We start from the raw sequence: 15,407 nt of genomic DNA on the forward strand, positions 1-15,407 counted from the left end.
GATTTTCTGGGTTTTATAAACTACACAAATCATTTTTATCACAACCCTGCTTATGAACTCACCAACATTTCATATGTTGACGTTTTTTCAATATAACTTGTATTCTCAGGTAACAGGTAAGCTGAAGGGTAATATCAAGTATGTTAGGATGTTATGTTTTGAAAACTCTCAAACAATTGATGCTATGGCTATGTAATATTTAAACAATGTACTGGATGTGAACAATGTCAATCGTTATGTATTAATACATGGTGAAGTTTATGTTGTGTTTCATGTATAATCATTGTGATGATATTCAATTTAAGTCACGCGAGCCCTCAGACGTTTCCGTCGTCTGGTTCGGGGGTATGACAAAACCCCACCGCAAAAAAAACTATATTTTTTGAAAAAGCAAACAACCCAACATTAGATTCTAAGTTCTTCAACAAACCTATTTGCAAAAACAACTCATTTGATAAAGACAAGAAAAAGAAAACAAAAAAAAATCCAGAATTGGATGTCTAATTAGGAGACAAAGTCAGTCGTACACATGAATATAAAGAACAATCGAATAGAAAAGGAACAACATGCCCTAAAAAACGAAAAGTAAAGAGAAAAACCAATTTTAGGCCAAGCGTTCCCCTTCGGTTGTTCCAATCGGGACCAAATTGACCTGATTGTCCCTCATAATAAGAGATATCATCTACAAAAACCATCAAACTTCCATCGCCACTTCGAGCTCTGAACCCACTAGCGAAATTACCTCCTTTGTACACCACGACCGAAGACAACTGATGAAAGCTAAAGAAAAAATGTAAGTAGTGATGGTGGTGGCTGTTCATTAGAGGGTGTGGCGAGGGTCATTTACCCAAAATCGATAAAACCTAAACCAAAACTGAAGAAGAGTATGGGAAAAAAATTCATCTGAAACGGAACCGACGAATTTATCGACATTCGAAGGCCAAATACTAGTGGCGGCGGAGAGGCGATTTAGGGGTGGTGACATTGGAAGCAAAAACGATGGGAAGGCGGTGGAAAGCACGAATCCGATATAGTCATATAGAGGCGCAACAAATTGAAATCGATTTTAGGGCTTCCCATGGGCACCACCGGTAGAGATATATGCGATTATGGAGTCGATCCCACATCGATGAAGAGGATTGGGATGATTTATTTTTCCCGAAGAGTAATACAGAAAAAGAGGAAGAAAGATAGGTATTTCCAAGCGACGAAGGCGATGAAGAACATACATAAGCAGGTGAGTGGAAGGGAGAGGAGGCAGAGACCAAAACTGTTAATCTCCACAAAGTAGTGTGGTGAAGTCATGAATTGAAAAAGTTTACTGTTCCTAACTCCTTTGTGCTTTAATATATATATATATATATATATATATATATATATATATATCAATTATTAAAAATATGTTTAAAAATGTAAAAGAAATTAAAATAAGGATAAAACTATAGAAAATTTTTGATTTTGCAACTTAATTTTTTTTTTTGGACACTATACATAATTTTTAACAAACTATATGGACCATTTTTGCAGTTTTGTGAAAGAAAATCATCGTCGTCGTTTTTCTTCTTTCTTCTTCGAACTCGGAGAACGCAACGTAAAACCCTAACCACTAATTGCTTCTCTGCATTCTCGCTCTCGCACTGCTTACAGTTTTCTTTCCCCGCTACGCCCCACACTCTCGGCTCTCGACGATCAGGTAACTCTTCTTTCCTATGGACTTCTCTCCACTTCTCTATGTATAAACCAGTTCCAGTTGTTGCTTCTTCTTTAATCCTCCCGCCGGAATGATAGAGACTCATATTTTTACATTCTTTACACTAATTTTTCATTGTGCATGCTCCGCTTAATCTCATATACCTTGCAAACATTAATGTTCTCAGCTGCTTGACAGAGCCTTTCAGAGTTGGGGTCATGAAGAAGTGTCAGATACGGTGAATAGCATATTGTTATGAAGCAACATTGGATGGTTAGGGCACTCTCAAAAACCCTAACCCTAACCCTGTTTCCAATTTCCTTTTCTTCCTCTCGGGCTTGCTCTTCCCATTCTTCGAGTTTTGCTATAAAAAATGTCACCAAATCCAACTTCGATTCGTCTCTCTCTGATCTTCGTCGTCACGTACGAGACTCTGATTTCGTGTCAATTGACTTAGAAATGACTGGAGTCACGAGCGCTCCTTGGAGGGAGTCGTTTGAGTTTGACAGATATGATGTTCGTTATCTCAAGGTAAAGGACTCCGCTGAGAAGTTTGCTGTTGTTCAGTTTGGAGTTTGTACCTTCCGATGGGATCCAACCAAGCACTCCTTCATTGCCCACCCGTTAGTCTTTTCCTTTGCCTTCCTTTGAGTTCCCCTTTTGTTTTTGTATAATACTGTATATACAGTTTTTTATGAATCCATCCATGATCAAGCTTTTTCTAGCTGTAGTATATGTCTTAACTGTATGTGTTCTACGGACAGGCACAACTTTTACATATTTCCAAGGCAAGAAGTTGGAGGTGATGCTAGATCTTATGAGTTCCTGTGCCAGACTTCCTCAATTGATTTCTTGGCAAAGTACCAATTTGATTTCAATTTGTGTGTAAAAGAAGGTAGCTTATCCCTTAGATTATAAATCCTTTGTGAAGTTTATCCGCATCTCTTTTTTGAGCTTTTACAACTTTGGATAAATTCAGGAATATCTTATTTATCCAGAGCACTAGAAGATGAAGCTAGATCGCAATTACATTCAGCACATGAAGATGAATTACCAGAGTCACCATGTGCAACTAAAGAAATTAAAGATGTCCCACTTGTCAGAATGGCAGATATTCTTTTTGTAGAGAGAATGAAAAACAAACTCAATGAATGGCATGATGACCTGTTACAGGTTAGAAATGGAGGGTCAAGCAGGATTGTTAAAGACTCTAATGCTTCAATTGATCAATTTGAGACCATCTTCTTTAGGATGCGACCAGCTATCAAACTTAATGGATTTACTTCCCGCCAACTAAGGTTGATTAAGTCGGTAATGTTTTTTTTTTTTTTTTTTTTTTTTTTTTTTTTTTGTTAATATATAGTCTTGAAAAGTAATTTGGTCATGTTTTCTACTTGTTATCAGTTAGTGTGTTTGCACCAAATAATTTCGACATTCAGTGTTGTAATTTTTGTGGGATACAATGCAGATTGTAGAAAAGAGCTTCAAGGATTTAGCTTACATCCGTGTAAATGGTGATTCATGTTCTCAACAAATTGTTGTCTACATAGAGTCCAGACGGGACCTAGAGTTGCTTATGGTAAACATTCAAGCATTCATCTTAAGACTTAATGGGCTATTTTTTTTTCTTCATTAAGTTCTATATGGGTACAGTGGCTGAATGGGTTATGATGTCTGTCTGGATAAAGTTTTGTATAACATAAGATCTGTTTCTTTCCTAGACTGCATACATTCCAAAAAAAGAATTTCACTGTATTATTCATCAATTTTAACGAAGAAACGGCAAATAGGTAAAAGGTTTTTGGCTTAACCCATTAAGTCATGATTCTATACAGGTTAAGTAAAAGAGAAACAACCATGTATGGCTCTGCTGTCCAGATTAAGTGCTTAACCCATCAAGCACATTAAGTCAAAATGAAACAACCCCTTAATCTTGTTGCTTTTATTTCAAATATACAATTCAAAAACCGTATCACATATTCCAACCACATACTATAATAGTGATCAAGTCAACAGTTAATAAATTAGTATATCTTCTAAATGTTTATATATGATATGCAGAAAGAGGTAAAAGAAAGTCTCCGTAAGGAATCAGAGATGAAAATTGGAGCTGCGATTGGGTTCCGCCATGTAATTGACCTCCTTTCCTCTGAGCAAAAGCTAATTGTTGGACACAATTGCTTTCTTGGTAGGAATTCAATTTCTATGCCACTTATTTTCTGCCTTTGCCATCATTTATATTATATATTGTATCATATGAAACAGATATTGCACATGTTTGTAGAAAGTTCTTGGGTCCTCTTCCTTCAAATCTTGAAGAATATGTAACCCTAGTTCATAAAAACTTCCCTTACATAATCGATACAAAGATTCTTCTGAATGCAAGTAATATTTTGCAATTAAAGATGAAGAAAAGTAGCACATCACTCCCCAAAGCTTTTGCCATCATCTGTCCACATATTGCTTCTGCTTCTGGATTGGCTCATACCTCTTCTGTTGCAGTGGAGGTTCAAGTTGATGATATGCGGTATGTCTTTTTTTTTTTTCTTTAAAATTTAATATTATAAGAGTAAGTTACAGAAATGGTCCCTGTGGTATGCACAAAATTGCAAGTGCAGTCCAACTTATATATCATTCTGATGTCGTCCTTAAGTTCACATTTCTTTGTGGATTTAGTCCCTCTAACTAACACCATTAGTATTGGATGTTTAATCTTTGTAAAATGGCCTTATTGTTCAATTTTGGTCTCTCTAGCTATCATTTGTTATGCAATGATAGTGAAAATAAGAGTAAGTTACACATTTGGTTCTTTGTATAGTTGATTTGTTCAGTTTTGGTCCTTATTTGAGGTTATGGTAAAGTTTTTGGTTCTTGTTCCAAGTAAAATAACTAATTTTTGTGGCCAAAATAGCAAAAAAAAAAGTTATAATAAGGGACTAAAAATGGTCAATTTATTTGGAACACGGACCGCAAATGTTACAAGAACTTCAAATAATGATGCAAATGGCAGGAGAAAATATTTTAGGATCAAAGTTGCAAAAATCAGCTATACTTAGTGACCATAAATCATAATTTAATTTTGTTAAGGACGATTCCAAATGTTGGACTGAATTTGAAATTTTGCGTATACCCGTTTTTGTAATTTAGCCATATTATTATAAATTTGCAGGTAGGTAGGTATATTATATTAATTTAAGAATATGTTGAATATTTATTTTTATAAATGTAGATCATCAAACTGGAACTCAGGAGCTAAACATGAAGCTGGTTATGATGCTTTCATGACAGGCTGCATTTTTGCTCAGTCATGCAAACATCTTGACATCGATTTCACCAATTCTCATTCTTTAAATTTAAATTTAAATCTAATCAAACAAAACAAGCTTCAGAACTACATCAATCTTCTATACCTCAGCTGGAGCAGTGGAGACATAGTCAACTTAAATACCGGTCAAACCACAACAGAATCTTCAGTTTTTAAAATCCAACAACCCAAAATTCCGTTTCAAAACATCGCCTTAATATGGGGATTCTCATCGAAACTCAAGGCAAGGGCAATAAAGGAAACTTTGTGTAAAGTTTTTGGGTTGACTTCCGTCTACCATTTGGATAAGACTGCTGTGTTTGTCCAGTTTAGCAACCCCGAATTGGTTTCTGAATTTTTGGAAATGAAATCGAGTTTAGAGAAGAAGAAGAATGATGCAATTTACGTTTTCCACCCTCTTTCACAGCTTCTAGAAGGCGGACAGACATGTGCTGCTTCTTATGAGGCTTACAAACAAATCTGTGGATCGCCTGTTTCTAAAGTCTTGTTTGCTCATCAAGCTGAAGCAGTTGGTGTTAAGTTTGAGGTTCAACAAAATGTTTGTTTTCATAATTTGGAGTCTTTAGATGATGATACCAAAAAACAAATAGGTGGCCCACATTTTCCAAAAGGAGAGATACTAGATGTTGTGTCCTGCTGAGACTCTTATAGGCAACCAAGTTTGTGAAATCTTGTATTTGTTTTTTTTTTCCTTCCTAAAAAGAGATTAATGATATTACCAGCTTTAATTTTTGTGGCAAATTTTAAAATATATGCCTCGTTAGCTTCTCATATCCAACCAGGTTTGTATAAATATAGCTTCCAATGGAAATAATCAAACTAGAATGAAAAACTTAGTGACCATTCATTTTAGATTCAAATTGACTATACTAAAAAGATACATTCAATATGTTGTTTATAAAGATTAGACAAAAACACAACATAATTCAGTTTCAAAGTTGTATCAAACATAAGGATGTCATTTATGATTTTTAACAAATACAAATACAAATACAAAACATTTTGACAAAAAATTAATAGAAAGTCAAACACATCTTTCTATCTGGTTCAGATTGAAACAAAGATTTAAATCCTCAAAAAGTTAAACTTAGATCAGAATTTTATAAAACTTAGGCATGAAAAATTATTTAAATCCATAGTGTCTCGTTATCATTGATCATATATCAAATATTAGTTCCAATACTATCTTATAGCTCATAAACTACTTTATTTATTTTATTTTTTAACTATCCGATAACTCATAAACTATTTTTTGGTTTGCAAAAAATAACAACCTAAAAAGTTTAAACTACTTTATTTATTTTATTTTTTAACTATCCGATAACTCATAAACTATTTTTTGGTTTGCAAAAAATAACAACCTAAAAAGTTTAAAAAATAAGCTACTTGTATTGTATAAAACATAGCCTTAGCATACACAATTCATTGTAACAGATTTGTAATTAATACGTTTCCATTTTCATGAGTCTATTTTTAAACCTTTCGTTGGATTTATTGATTGAAAAACATAATACAATACCCAAAAAGATGGTTAATTTCACTTATGGTTTAATTAGAATTAAAAAATTTCGAATACAAAAATATATAATATAAAATTAAATGTGATTATATTGCTTTTTGGTTTGATATTTAATTGAAACATAATAACATTAATTACCTCCAATTTCATTTAACTATTGACCAACTCTTTTTCATGTCATCATCCACAATCCATTCAACTCCTATTTAATTATAATCAACATCTATTCAAATTCTCATAATTATGGACTTAGCAAAGTAAAACATTCATATTTTGTTATTATTTTATAAATTATTTTATATACATCTGGATTTTGTTATTCATATAAATAATCATTTGGCTCATTTATATCAAACATGTCAAGTAAAATTTGATTTCTCATCCCAAATACACCATTACGTTAATTGTATTTTTTATATGACGATGTTTTATTTAATTTTTGTTTTTCAATGCCATATAATTATTCCTAAACAAACCTTCCAAATTAAGTATGAGTTTAAATATGTTTTTGTTAATTAAAGAAAACCTTATGTTGAAGTTATATATGATGACGTCTCTTAAAGCAGAAAATATAAGTTGACTTTTAAGCCAAAAATTTCACCACCGCGTAGGTCATCGACGACTAGCTAGATTAGATTGTGCCCTAATCAACACACACATGCATGCACCCGCCCCATGGAATTAAGCTAGCTTTTTGAAACAGTGCATGATCGCACCTGATTCCATGGGTCAACCCCCTCCCCCACAACACATACACACACGGAGATGCACCCTATATAACATCCAAAAGCTCCATGTTTTTTACAGAACATTAAAGCAGAATCAAGTCTCTTATTAAAGACCATCTGATCTCTCCCTTCTCTATCAAATTCAAAACAATGTCGAAAATCATCAGAGTACTCTTCATGGTGGTCGTTTCCATGGCCATAACCATCGTCCTCATCACTATCGCCTCTATCGGTGACAACCACAAAACCTCACTTCCCAAATCACTGGACGTGAAACCGTTTCCGAAGAGGGTAAGTCGTTTCCTAGCGGAAAACAAAAACCCTAGAGCTGCAGACCACTGCAAGAAAGATGACGAGATTTGCTACATCTTAGAAGGCAAAAACTCGACTTGCTGCAACAACAAGTGTATGGATTTGAGCGACGATAAACACAACTGTGGAGCATGCAAGAACAAGTGCAAGTTTACCAGCTCGTGTTGTGGAGGAGAGTGCGTGAATTTGGCTTATGACAAGCGGCATTGTGGGTCGTGTGGTAACAAGTGCATGCCTGGTGGTTATTGTATATATGGACTCTGCAATTACGCCTAACAAACACATTATTTCATTCTGATCAATATTTTCATGCTGTCATCATTTATGTATTCACATATTCTTGTGTGAAAATGCTTATTGGAGCATCAAACTGAAGAGATAAGTTTATATATGTATTCACAGATTCTTCTTAATTAGAACTGCTTGTTGTGTGATTTTTTTGAAAACATTAATAGATCAACTTGTTGAGTTGTGGAGTCTTATTGCTTCTAGACTTTTAGCTTTCAAATGAGAGATTGGTGATTCTGATTTCGTGTCTGGCCCATATGCAGTTTAGAGTCGAATTGGAATACTTGGAAGTTTTAGGGTCGAAATCAAATTTCTAGCTCCATATATAGAATCTTCATATAATCGTAACTACTACATCATTAGTATGATTATTAGATTTAGTTATAGACTTATACATTATATATTCCCATGTTGATCATATAATGAGATAATTACAGGCAATTCAATAATAAAACCATTATGATCATTCGATGATATAGATCATGCAAACCTCATAAACAGTAGCTTTTTATGGAAAAACCAGCAAAAAATAGAAAGAGAACAAAACCGGGAAAGAAAAAAGAACAAGGTAAAAAGGTACAAATAAGGGTGTTTTGCAAGAAACAACATGTGGTTTATAGACGACTTCTTAAGGGAAACTTTCAATTTGAAACATAAAAAGTTTTCTACTCTCTACTTCCAATATACGCAAACGATTCTTAGCTGGATATAATATATATATACAAGGTAACACGAATTGAACATGGCCGTTCGCTACACCTTTTGGTTGCCAAAAAATAGCCACCCATTTACTCTTTTCCTCTTGTGATTATGCAGCCGCTTAATTAATATATATATACAAGGTAACACGAATTATGTTTTGTCTGTTCAAGAAACGCAACGAACTTAACATTTTGTTTAAAAAAAACCCAACTAAGTTACATTTTTGTTCAATTCTTATTACGGTCAACCGACTAATGAAAGTCAATGAATGACATGACTTATGACGTGTACTTAAATATCGGAAAAATGAGTTGTAAGACCAACGAAGTTTCGAAATTGTTCAAAAAACCCTAATCATATTTTGTCTGTTTAAAAACACCCAACAAACTTACGTTTTTGCTCAATTCTTATTAGAGGCAACCAAATTCATTAGGTTAAATGACATGACATTATATTTAATGACATGGAATAAACATATTAGAATATTTCCCTTTATGTATCGATTTAGAGCTTGGAGAAGAGAAAAACAAACGACGTTTATGTTCGATCTATTGTAATGGCTACTTCTTCTTCTTTCTCTCAGTTGTTGATGTCCAACTCAAGATCTACAAAAAAGATATTGGATGATGCAAACCCTTGTGTATGTGGATGCCCTTCTCGGATTTGGATATCTAGAACGGAGGATCATCCAGAGAAAATTTTCAGGGCTTGTTTGAACAGACGGGTAAGTGTAATTAAAAGCTTTATTTGTTTGGTTACTTCAAAAACAAGAACTTATTAAGATGAACATGATAAAGGTTTCAATTACACTTACCCATCTGTTTGAACAAGCCCTTGACTTTTTCTCTAGATAATCATCCGTTCTAGATGTCCAATTTGAGAAGGGCGTCTACATCCAAAAGCTAGGGTTTGCATCATCAAATATATATATATTTTTTTGTAGATCTTAAGTTGGACATCAACAATTAAGAGGAGAAGAAGAAGAAGTAGCCATTACAAGAGATCGGACACAAACACCGTTCGTTTCTCTTTTTCAAGCCCTAAATCGATATATAAAATGACAATTCTAATATGTTTATTCATTGTCATTAAATATAATGTCATGTCATTTGCCAATTGATTATACACCTAATGAATCTGACTGCCTCTAATTAGAATTGATTTTTTGAACAGATAAAACATGATTGAAGTCTTTTGAACGATTTCAAAACTTTGTTGGTCTTATAAGTCATTTCCATGATATTTAATTTTTGGTCATAAGCAATGTCACTCATTGACTTTCATTAGTCGGTTGACCCTAATGAAAATTGAACAAAAGTGTAACTTAGTTGAGCTTTTTTAGACAAAAGGTTAAGTTTGCTGGGTTTTCTTGAACATACAAAACATAATTGAGTTTTTTTTGAACGGTTTGGAAACTATTCATTTTCCCAAATATACTGGATCGGTAATTACATAATATTATTACTTGACACATATCATTTATTGATGGAGTCAAATATTTGGTCACGTTGAGAAGTTAATTAGCTTATATGTACATATATGTTACTACGTACAATACTTGTGTAATCAGGCAGCATACATGCCTATGAACAATTAATTCATGCAAGTACGTACGTATATATCATCGATCGAGCACTGAAGAACCTCTCAAACACATGATGAGTTACATACAATTAAGATTAATTAATAATGCATTTTGATGATTAGGCGTAATTGCAAAGCCCGTAAATGCAATAACCACCAGGCATACACTTGTTGCCACACGACCCACAATGCCGCTTGTCATAAGCCAAATTCACACACTCCCCTCCGCAACAGGAGCTCGTAAACTTGCACTTGTTCTTGCATGCTCCACAGTTGTGCTTATCCTCGCTCAAATCCATACACTTGTTGCTGCAACAAGTCGAGTTTTTACCTTCTAAGATGTAACAAATCTCATCGTCTTTCTTGCAGTGGTCTGCAGCTCGAGGAGTATTGATCTTCTCAGCTAGAAAACGACTTACCCTTTTCGGAAGTGGTTTCACATACGGTGTCTCTGTAGTCACCATTAATGTTTCTTCATTGTTATCACCCGTGAAGGTGATGGTGATGGCGGCGGCCATGGCTATGGCTATGATGAAGAACATTACCTTCATAATCTTCATTGTTGAATGTTGAAACGAAGATATACAAGGAAGAGAAAGATTGATCAGATTGGAGTACTGTTTGAATTGAAGGTGTTTTGTTGTTAAGAGATTGATCAGGGAGGTGAGGTGAGGTGGGTCGTTGTAAGGTTTTGGAGGTTATATAGGGTGGCCGGAAACGGTGGGGGTTGACCGGCGAGGATCCAGGAGAAGGGCATGTGGTGGAGTAACGATGTGAGTTCAATTCTTTAGTACTATTTGGAAAGGTTCATTAATTATGCATGGAAACTGCAAATGGAAGTTAGTTTTTGTTCGATGACGAACCTATTAGTTTAAGAATAAAATTAGTGTCTATAAACCCTATTTAAGGAAGCATGCATATAGAAGTTAATTATTCCTTAAGAAACGTATTTTGTGAATTAATTACTTGACCAATTTAACGAACATCTACGTTAAGTACTTGAAGTCAGTAATTAAAACTTGAAGACACGCGCAGTCGCATGCAAAACTTGCGTTGCATTATATCATACTAATAATACGTTATTATACTAATGGGAAAAAGAAATTTATTCTTAATCAATTGATTTCATAATTTAAAACTTAAGGTTTAAGAAACTTTATTAATTAACAATATAAAAAATAAAATATGGTTACTAGTTAATGCTTGGTACCATGAACAGGCCGGTTTTAAGGGGGCGAGGGGCAGCCGTACAGGGCCCGAAAAAAATAGTGCCTTAGTTTTAATTAAATTATATATTTAATAATTAAATATATATTAGTTTATTCAAGTTTTTGCATAAATCCTGTGTACCTCAATTGGCATAAGCACATCCGCATCCTCTTCTTTTCGGTTTGATTCATGTCCACACGTTTTTAATTCAATTTACAATTTTGGCCCTTATTTTATACTATATAATTCATAATCAACCTTTCCTTTAACGAATAAGTTTTCAAAAGTTACACAATTAACCCTTGAACTTTTTATAAAATTCCATATGTTCCTTTTTAATTAATTTGTTTACTTTTAAGTTTTCCGTAACGACAATTCACCGTCTTAAGTTTGTTTATCTTATATATTAAAAAATTATATTTAGGGCCTCATTTTTCTTCTTAGTACAGGGCCCTTAAAATCTCTGAGCCGGCCCTGACCATGAAATCCGAGAAAAAAGATAATTAATGTTAGAAACCATTTGTTTTGTCCGATAAATAGCTAGAGTTAACTATTTTCTAATATACGATTATAGTATTTAATTTATTAATTTCCATTCCATTGCTACAATCGTGTTTTTTCATTCTACAATGTCATATAGCCAGGTAGCTGATGTACATCATATCGTGGTGCACGGAAAATTAATTTATATGTAGCTATGTGTAAGATCCGTGTCCTACACGTGTTAATTAAAAAAAGTTAAATATAAGACGTAAACATTAAGTATTTTGTAAATAAAATTTTGAAATAAATACAAATGAAATAATGAATAAGCAAGTAATTCAATCTATACTAAAAAAAAACTGTTAAAATGTTTTAAATAATGGCATTTTTTAAAATAACTTTGGAAATGAATACGATGAAAACATGAATAGAATATTTGGTTTTAGCTACAAAATATTTCCTACAAAAATGTTTTGTAGGAAATACCCGTCGAATTTCCTGCAAACTTACAACAAAAGTATAATCCAACAAAATTCTTACAAATTTCCTACAGAAGTAGATACCTTAAAGATTCGATCGGAAAAGCGTTGGAAGTTTCCTACAAAACACCAACGAAATATAAATTAATATTTAAAATTACAATTCCGTTGAAATTTCATAGGAATTGTAATAGCGGGAATCTAGAAATTGTTTCCCACCTTTTCTTTTTGCTCTTTCCTCTTTTTGTTTTGCCTTCCCCCTTTATTATTATTATTATTATTATTATTTCATATTATTATTAATATAAATATAAATATAACTACTTTATAATATTATTAATGTAAATATGATAACTATTATTACTATTATTTTGATTAATATTGTTATTATTTTTTATTAGATTTTAAATAATTAATTTTTTTAGTATATAATTATATGTTTTTATTAATATTAGGTTTACTATAATTATATTATTATTATTATGAATGTTCACGTATGTGTAGTTGTATGTGTGTATATGTATTAAACGTTTGGGTATAAGGTTTAATTAAGGATTGATATGCGTATGTATGTGTCTGGAAGCATGCACATATAGAGTTTAGGGTTTAACATATATGCATGCCTATGTGCATGTGACATATAAGTATGTCTATTACACCCTAATTAGAACATCTTAGCGGTTGCATGGAAGATTAACGGGAAAGCTTCTAAACTGAAAGTCGTATGTACCTTAAAATTTAAAACTTACAACTTGCCATAATTCTGTTATAATAGAAAAAAGATTAACCCTAACATTTGATCATAAAGATGGATCTTAGAAACAAAAAACAAATATATACAAGAATGATAGTGGAGGAAAACAATTAAATTGGAAGAAGAAAATGAAAATGGGGATAAACAAATGGATCAATTTCTTGCATGTATTAAGAGATGGTAGTTTAGAAATATTTACGGTTTGAATTTATAAAGTGGTCTCTCCCCCGCTTATCAAATATATATATATATATATATATATATATATATATATATATATATATATATATATATATATATATATATATATATATATATATATATATATATATATATATAACCATTAACCTCATCAAGTAAAAAAAAACACCCCTTCAACCTTTTATATATCAATTTAATATCAAATAATGATAATTATCCCAAGTAAACAAATTTCACATCCTTAGGGCTAAGAGCGGACGGTATGGGCTTCAACAAGAAATGACTTGGCTGAGGTGGCACACGGAAACGCGGTCGTAACGGGGGAACAGCCCCCTCCCCCCCCCCCCCCCCCTTCCCCTCCTCGTTGAAGCTCGTTATGGCTTCACCCGTGGTCGTTACCACGGATCGAAACGGGTGAAAAATTGAATGTTAATTACTTGACCGTTTGCAAACGGTCAAAACTTAAAAAAAATTACTTTTTTATCCTTATAAATACTATTTTTAACCCATTTTTTAAACCTTTCCCTCATTCTCTCAATATCTTATACACATATTTTCTTTAAATTTTTAAAAAATGGAGCAAAGCCCAAACACCCCCCCTCCATCATCAAACCCAAACACAACCTCGCCTCTCAGATTTGTAGGTTATGAAAATTATTTCAATCTTTTTTCGTTTCAAGGATCACCACAAATCCCATACCAAGGCGCCGCTTTCAATCCCGCTTCACCGTCACTGCAATTTCCCAACTCACCTTACCTTCAACAAAATTTATTTGGTCAAAACCCAAATTTACAACAAAATCTTTTCCCTACTTTTGTTTCGATGCAACAAACAACCAACCAACCATCGCCTACAACACAACTATCGGTTGAAGTGGAAGCGGGAGGTAGTAGGATATGGAAAGGGAAAAGAAAATCGAAAGGGAAATCGATAGCGGTTGAAACAGAAAATACAGACATTCCACAATGGTGGACACCGGAGGAGGAATATGCTTTGACGACGGCTTGGTGTGCTACTTCAAAAGACGAACTCCGCGGAAATGGAATGAAGAAATGAGCTTATTGGGGGGCGGTGCGCGACAAGTTTCACGCTATTTTGAAGAAAAATCTGCATCGTAACAATGACATGTTGAGCAACAAATGGGGTCAAATAACTAAGCGGTGCAGCAAATTCAACGGTATTTACAACCGGCTTGAGGCGTAACAGCAAAGCGGAACCAACGACTTCGATTTGTTCAAATCTGCTAATGAACAATATCTGGTCGAAATGGGACATGTTTTCGACTTTGAAAAATCATGGGAGTTGTTACGAGCGGATCCAAGGTGGAATAAAACGCCTACATCGTCGGAGGTTCAATCACAATTCGAGCTCGGTCGACGTGTCGGACGCACGGACTCACATCGACCTTAACACCAACACCGATGAGATCCCAGATGATATCCAAGAGATATCCCCACCATGACGACCGCCCGGACGCAACAAAGCGAGGCGCGCTGCAAGACATGTGGAGGAGGTGGAGGCGAAAGCAAAAGAGGCGGAGGAAATGAGAGCGAAATTCGACGAGCACAATTTATTAATAAAAGAAAAAAATGACTTGAAACGTCTTCATTTGGAGTTCCTGGAAAGGCGGGCATGGGAGAAGCAGGAGCAAAAGGAGAGGGAACTAATGACACATCGGTTGTCAATTCTTCGGACGAGCGAGGAGGGTTTGGCGCCTGAGGATCTAGCGGTGCTACAAGCAATAAAGGAACAAATTAGGAAGAAATATTTGGGTTAATTAGGATTGTTGTGTGGTTTTAGAAGTAATTTGAATGATATTTTAGTTATGATTTTAGGTTTAAAATTATGTTTTTTTTAATTGTAATCGTAATTTTAGATTTTAAATATTATGTCTTTTTTTGTTTCTAAAATTTTATGTTTTATAAAAATATATTCATTTTAGTGATTAAAAAAACATAAAAAGGAAAAAAAAAACCAAAAAGGAAAAAAAAAATAAAAAGAAAAAAAACAAAATTCAAAAAAAATAAAAAATAAAACATATTTATTTTCAAAAAAGTTGGTGTTGCATCTTTTTGCCCATTTCCCCACTTGGTGTTGTAACACCATTTGCTTATATGACATGTGAGGTGGCA

At 33.7% G+C, this 15,407-nt stretch overlaps 3 protein-coding genes across 5 annotated transcripts; 2 read left to right on the forward strand and 1 right to left on the reverse strand.

Annotated features, from left to right (window-relative positions):
* Positions 1–1,536: 1,536 nt before the first annotated feature.
* On the forward strand, positions 1,537–5,743 carry AHG2 (Polynucleotidyl transferase, ribonuclease H-like superfamily protein). 3 transcript variants are annotated; one of them, XM_079060275.1, is made up of 8 exons: positions 1,537–1,693; positions 1,878–2,313; positions 2,455–2,585; positions 2,670–3,001; positions 3,159–3,269; positions 3,752–3,878; positions 3,956–4,217; positions 4,920–5,743. In XM_079060275.1, exons 2-8 carry the CDS (start codon positions 1,946–1,948, stop codon positions 5,653–5,655), a joined length of 2,067 nt encoding a protein of 688 aa, XP_078916401.1. In that variant the 5' UTR covers positions 1,537–1,693; positions 1,878–1,945; the 3' UTR covers positions 5,656–5,743. The 3 variants fall into 3 exon arrangements, with proteins under 3 accessions (XP_078916401.1, XP_078916400.1, XP_078916403.1); XM_079060274.1 differs by having other exon boundaries at positions 1,889–2,313; XM_079060277.1 differs by lacking the exons at positions 1,537–1,693; positions 1,878–2,313; positions 2,455–2,585 and having other exon boundaries at positions 2,972–2,988.
* A 1,612-nt stretch (positions 5,744–7,355) lies between these two features.
* LOC145125752 (stigma-specific STIG1-like protein 1) lies at positions 7,356–7,992 on the forward strand. The gene has a single exon (XM_079061172.1). It carries the CDS (start codon positions 7,413–7,415, stop codon positions 7,848–7,850), a length of 438 nt encoding a protein of 145 aa, XP_078917298.1. The 5' UTR covers positions 7,356–7,412; the 3' UTR covers positions 7,851–7,992.
* A 2,042-nt stretch (positions 7,993–10,034) lies between these two features.
* Positions 10,035–10,803, reverse strand: LOC145125816 (stigma-specific STIG1-like protein 3). Its single transcript, XM_079061227.1, has one exon. It carries the CDS (start codon positions 10,706–10,708, stop codon positions 10,268–10,270), a length of 441 nt encoding a protein of 146 aa, XP_078917353.1. The 5' UTR covers positions 10,709–10,803; the 3' UTR covers positions 10,035–10,267.
* Between the last annotated feature and the right edge of the window lie 4,604 nt (positions 10,804–15,407).

The sequence above is a fragment of the Lactuca virosa genome, chromosome 7 (genome assembly GCF_052849685.1).
Source record: "Lactuca virosa cultivar CGN04683 chromosome 7, Lactuca_virosa_CGN04683_v6, whole genome shotgun sequence".
Lineage (NCBI taxonomy): Eukaryota > Viridiplantae > Streptophyta > Magnoliopsida > Asterales > Asteraceae > Lactuca > Lactuca virosa.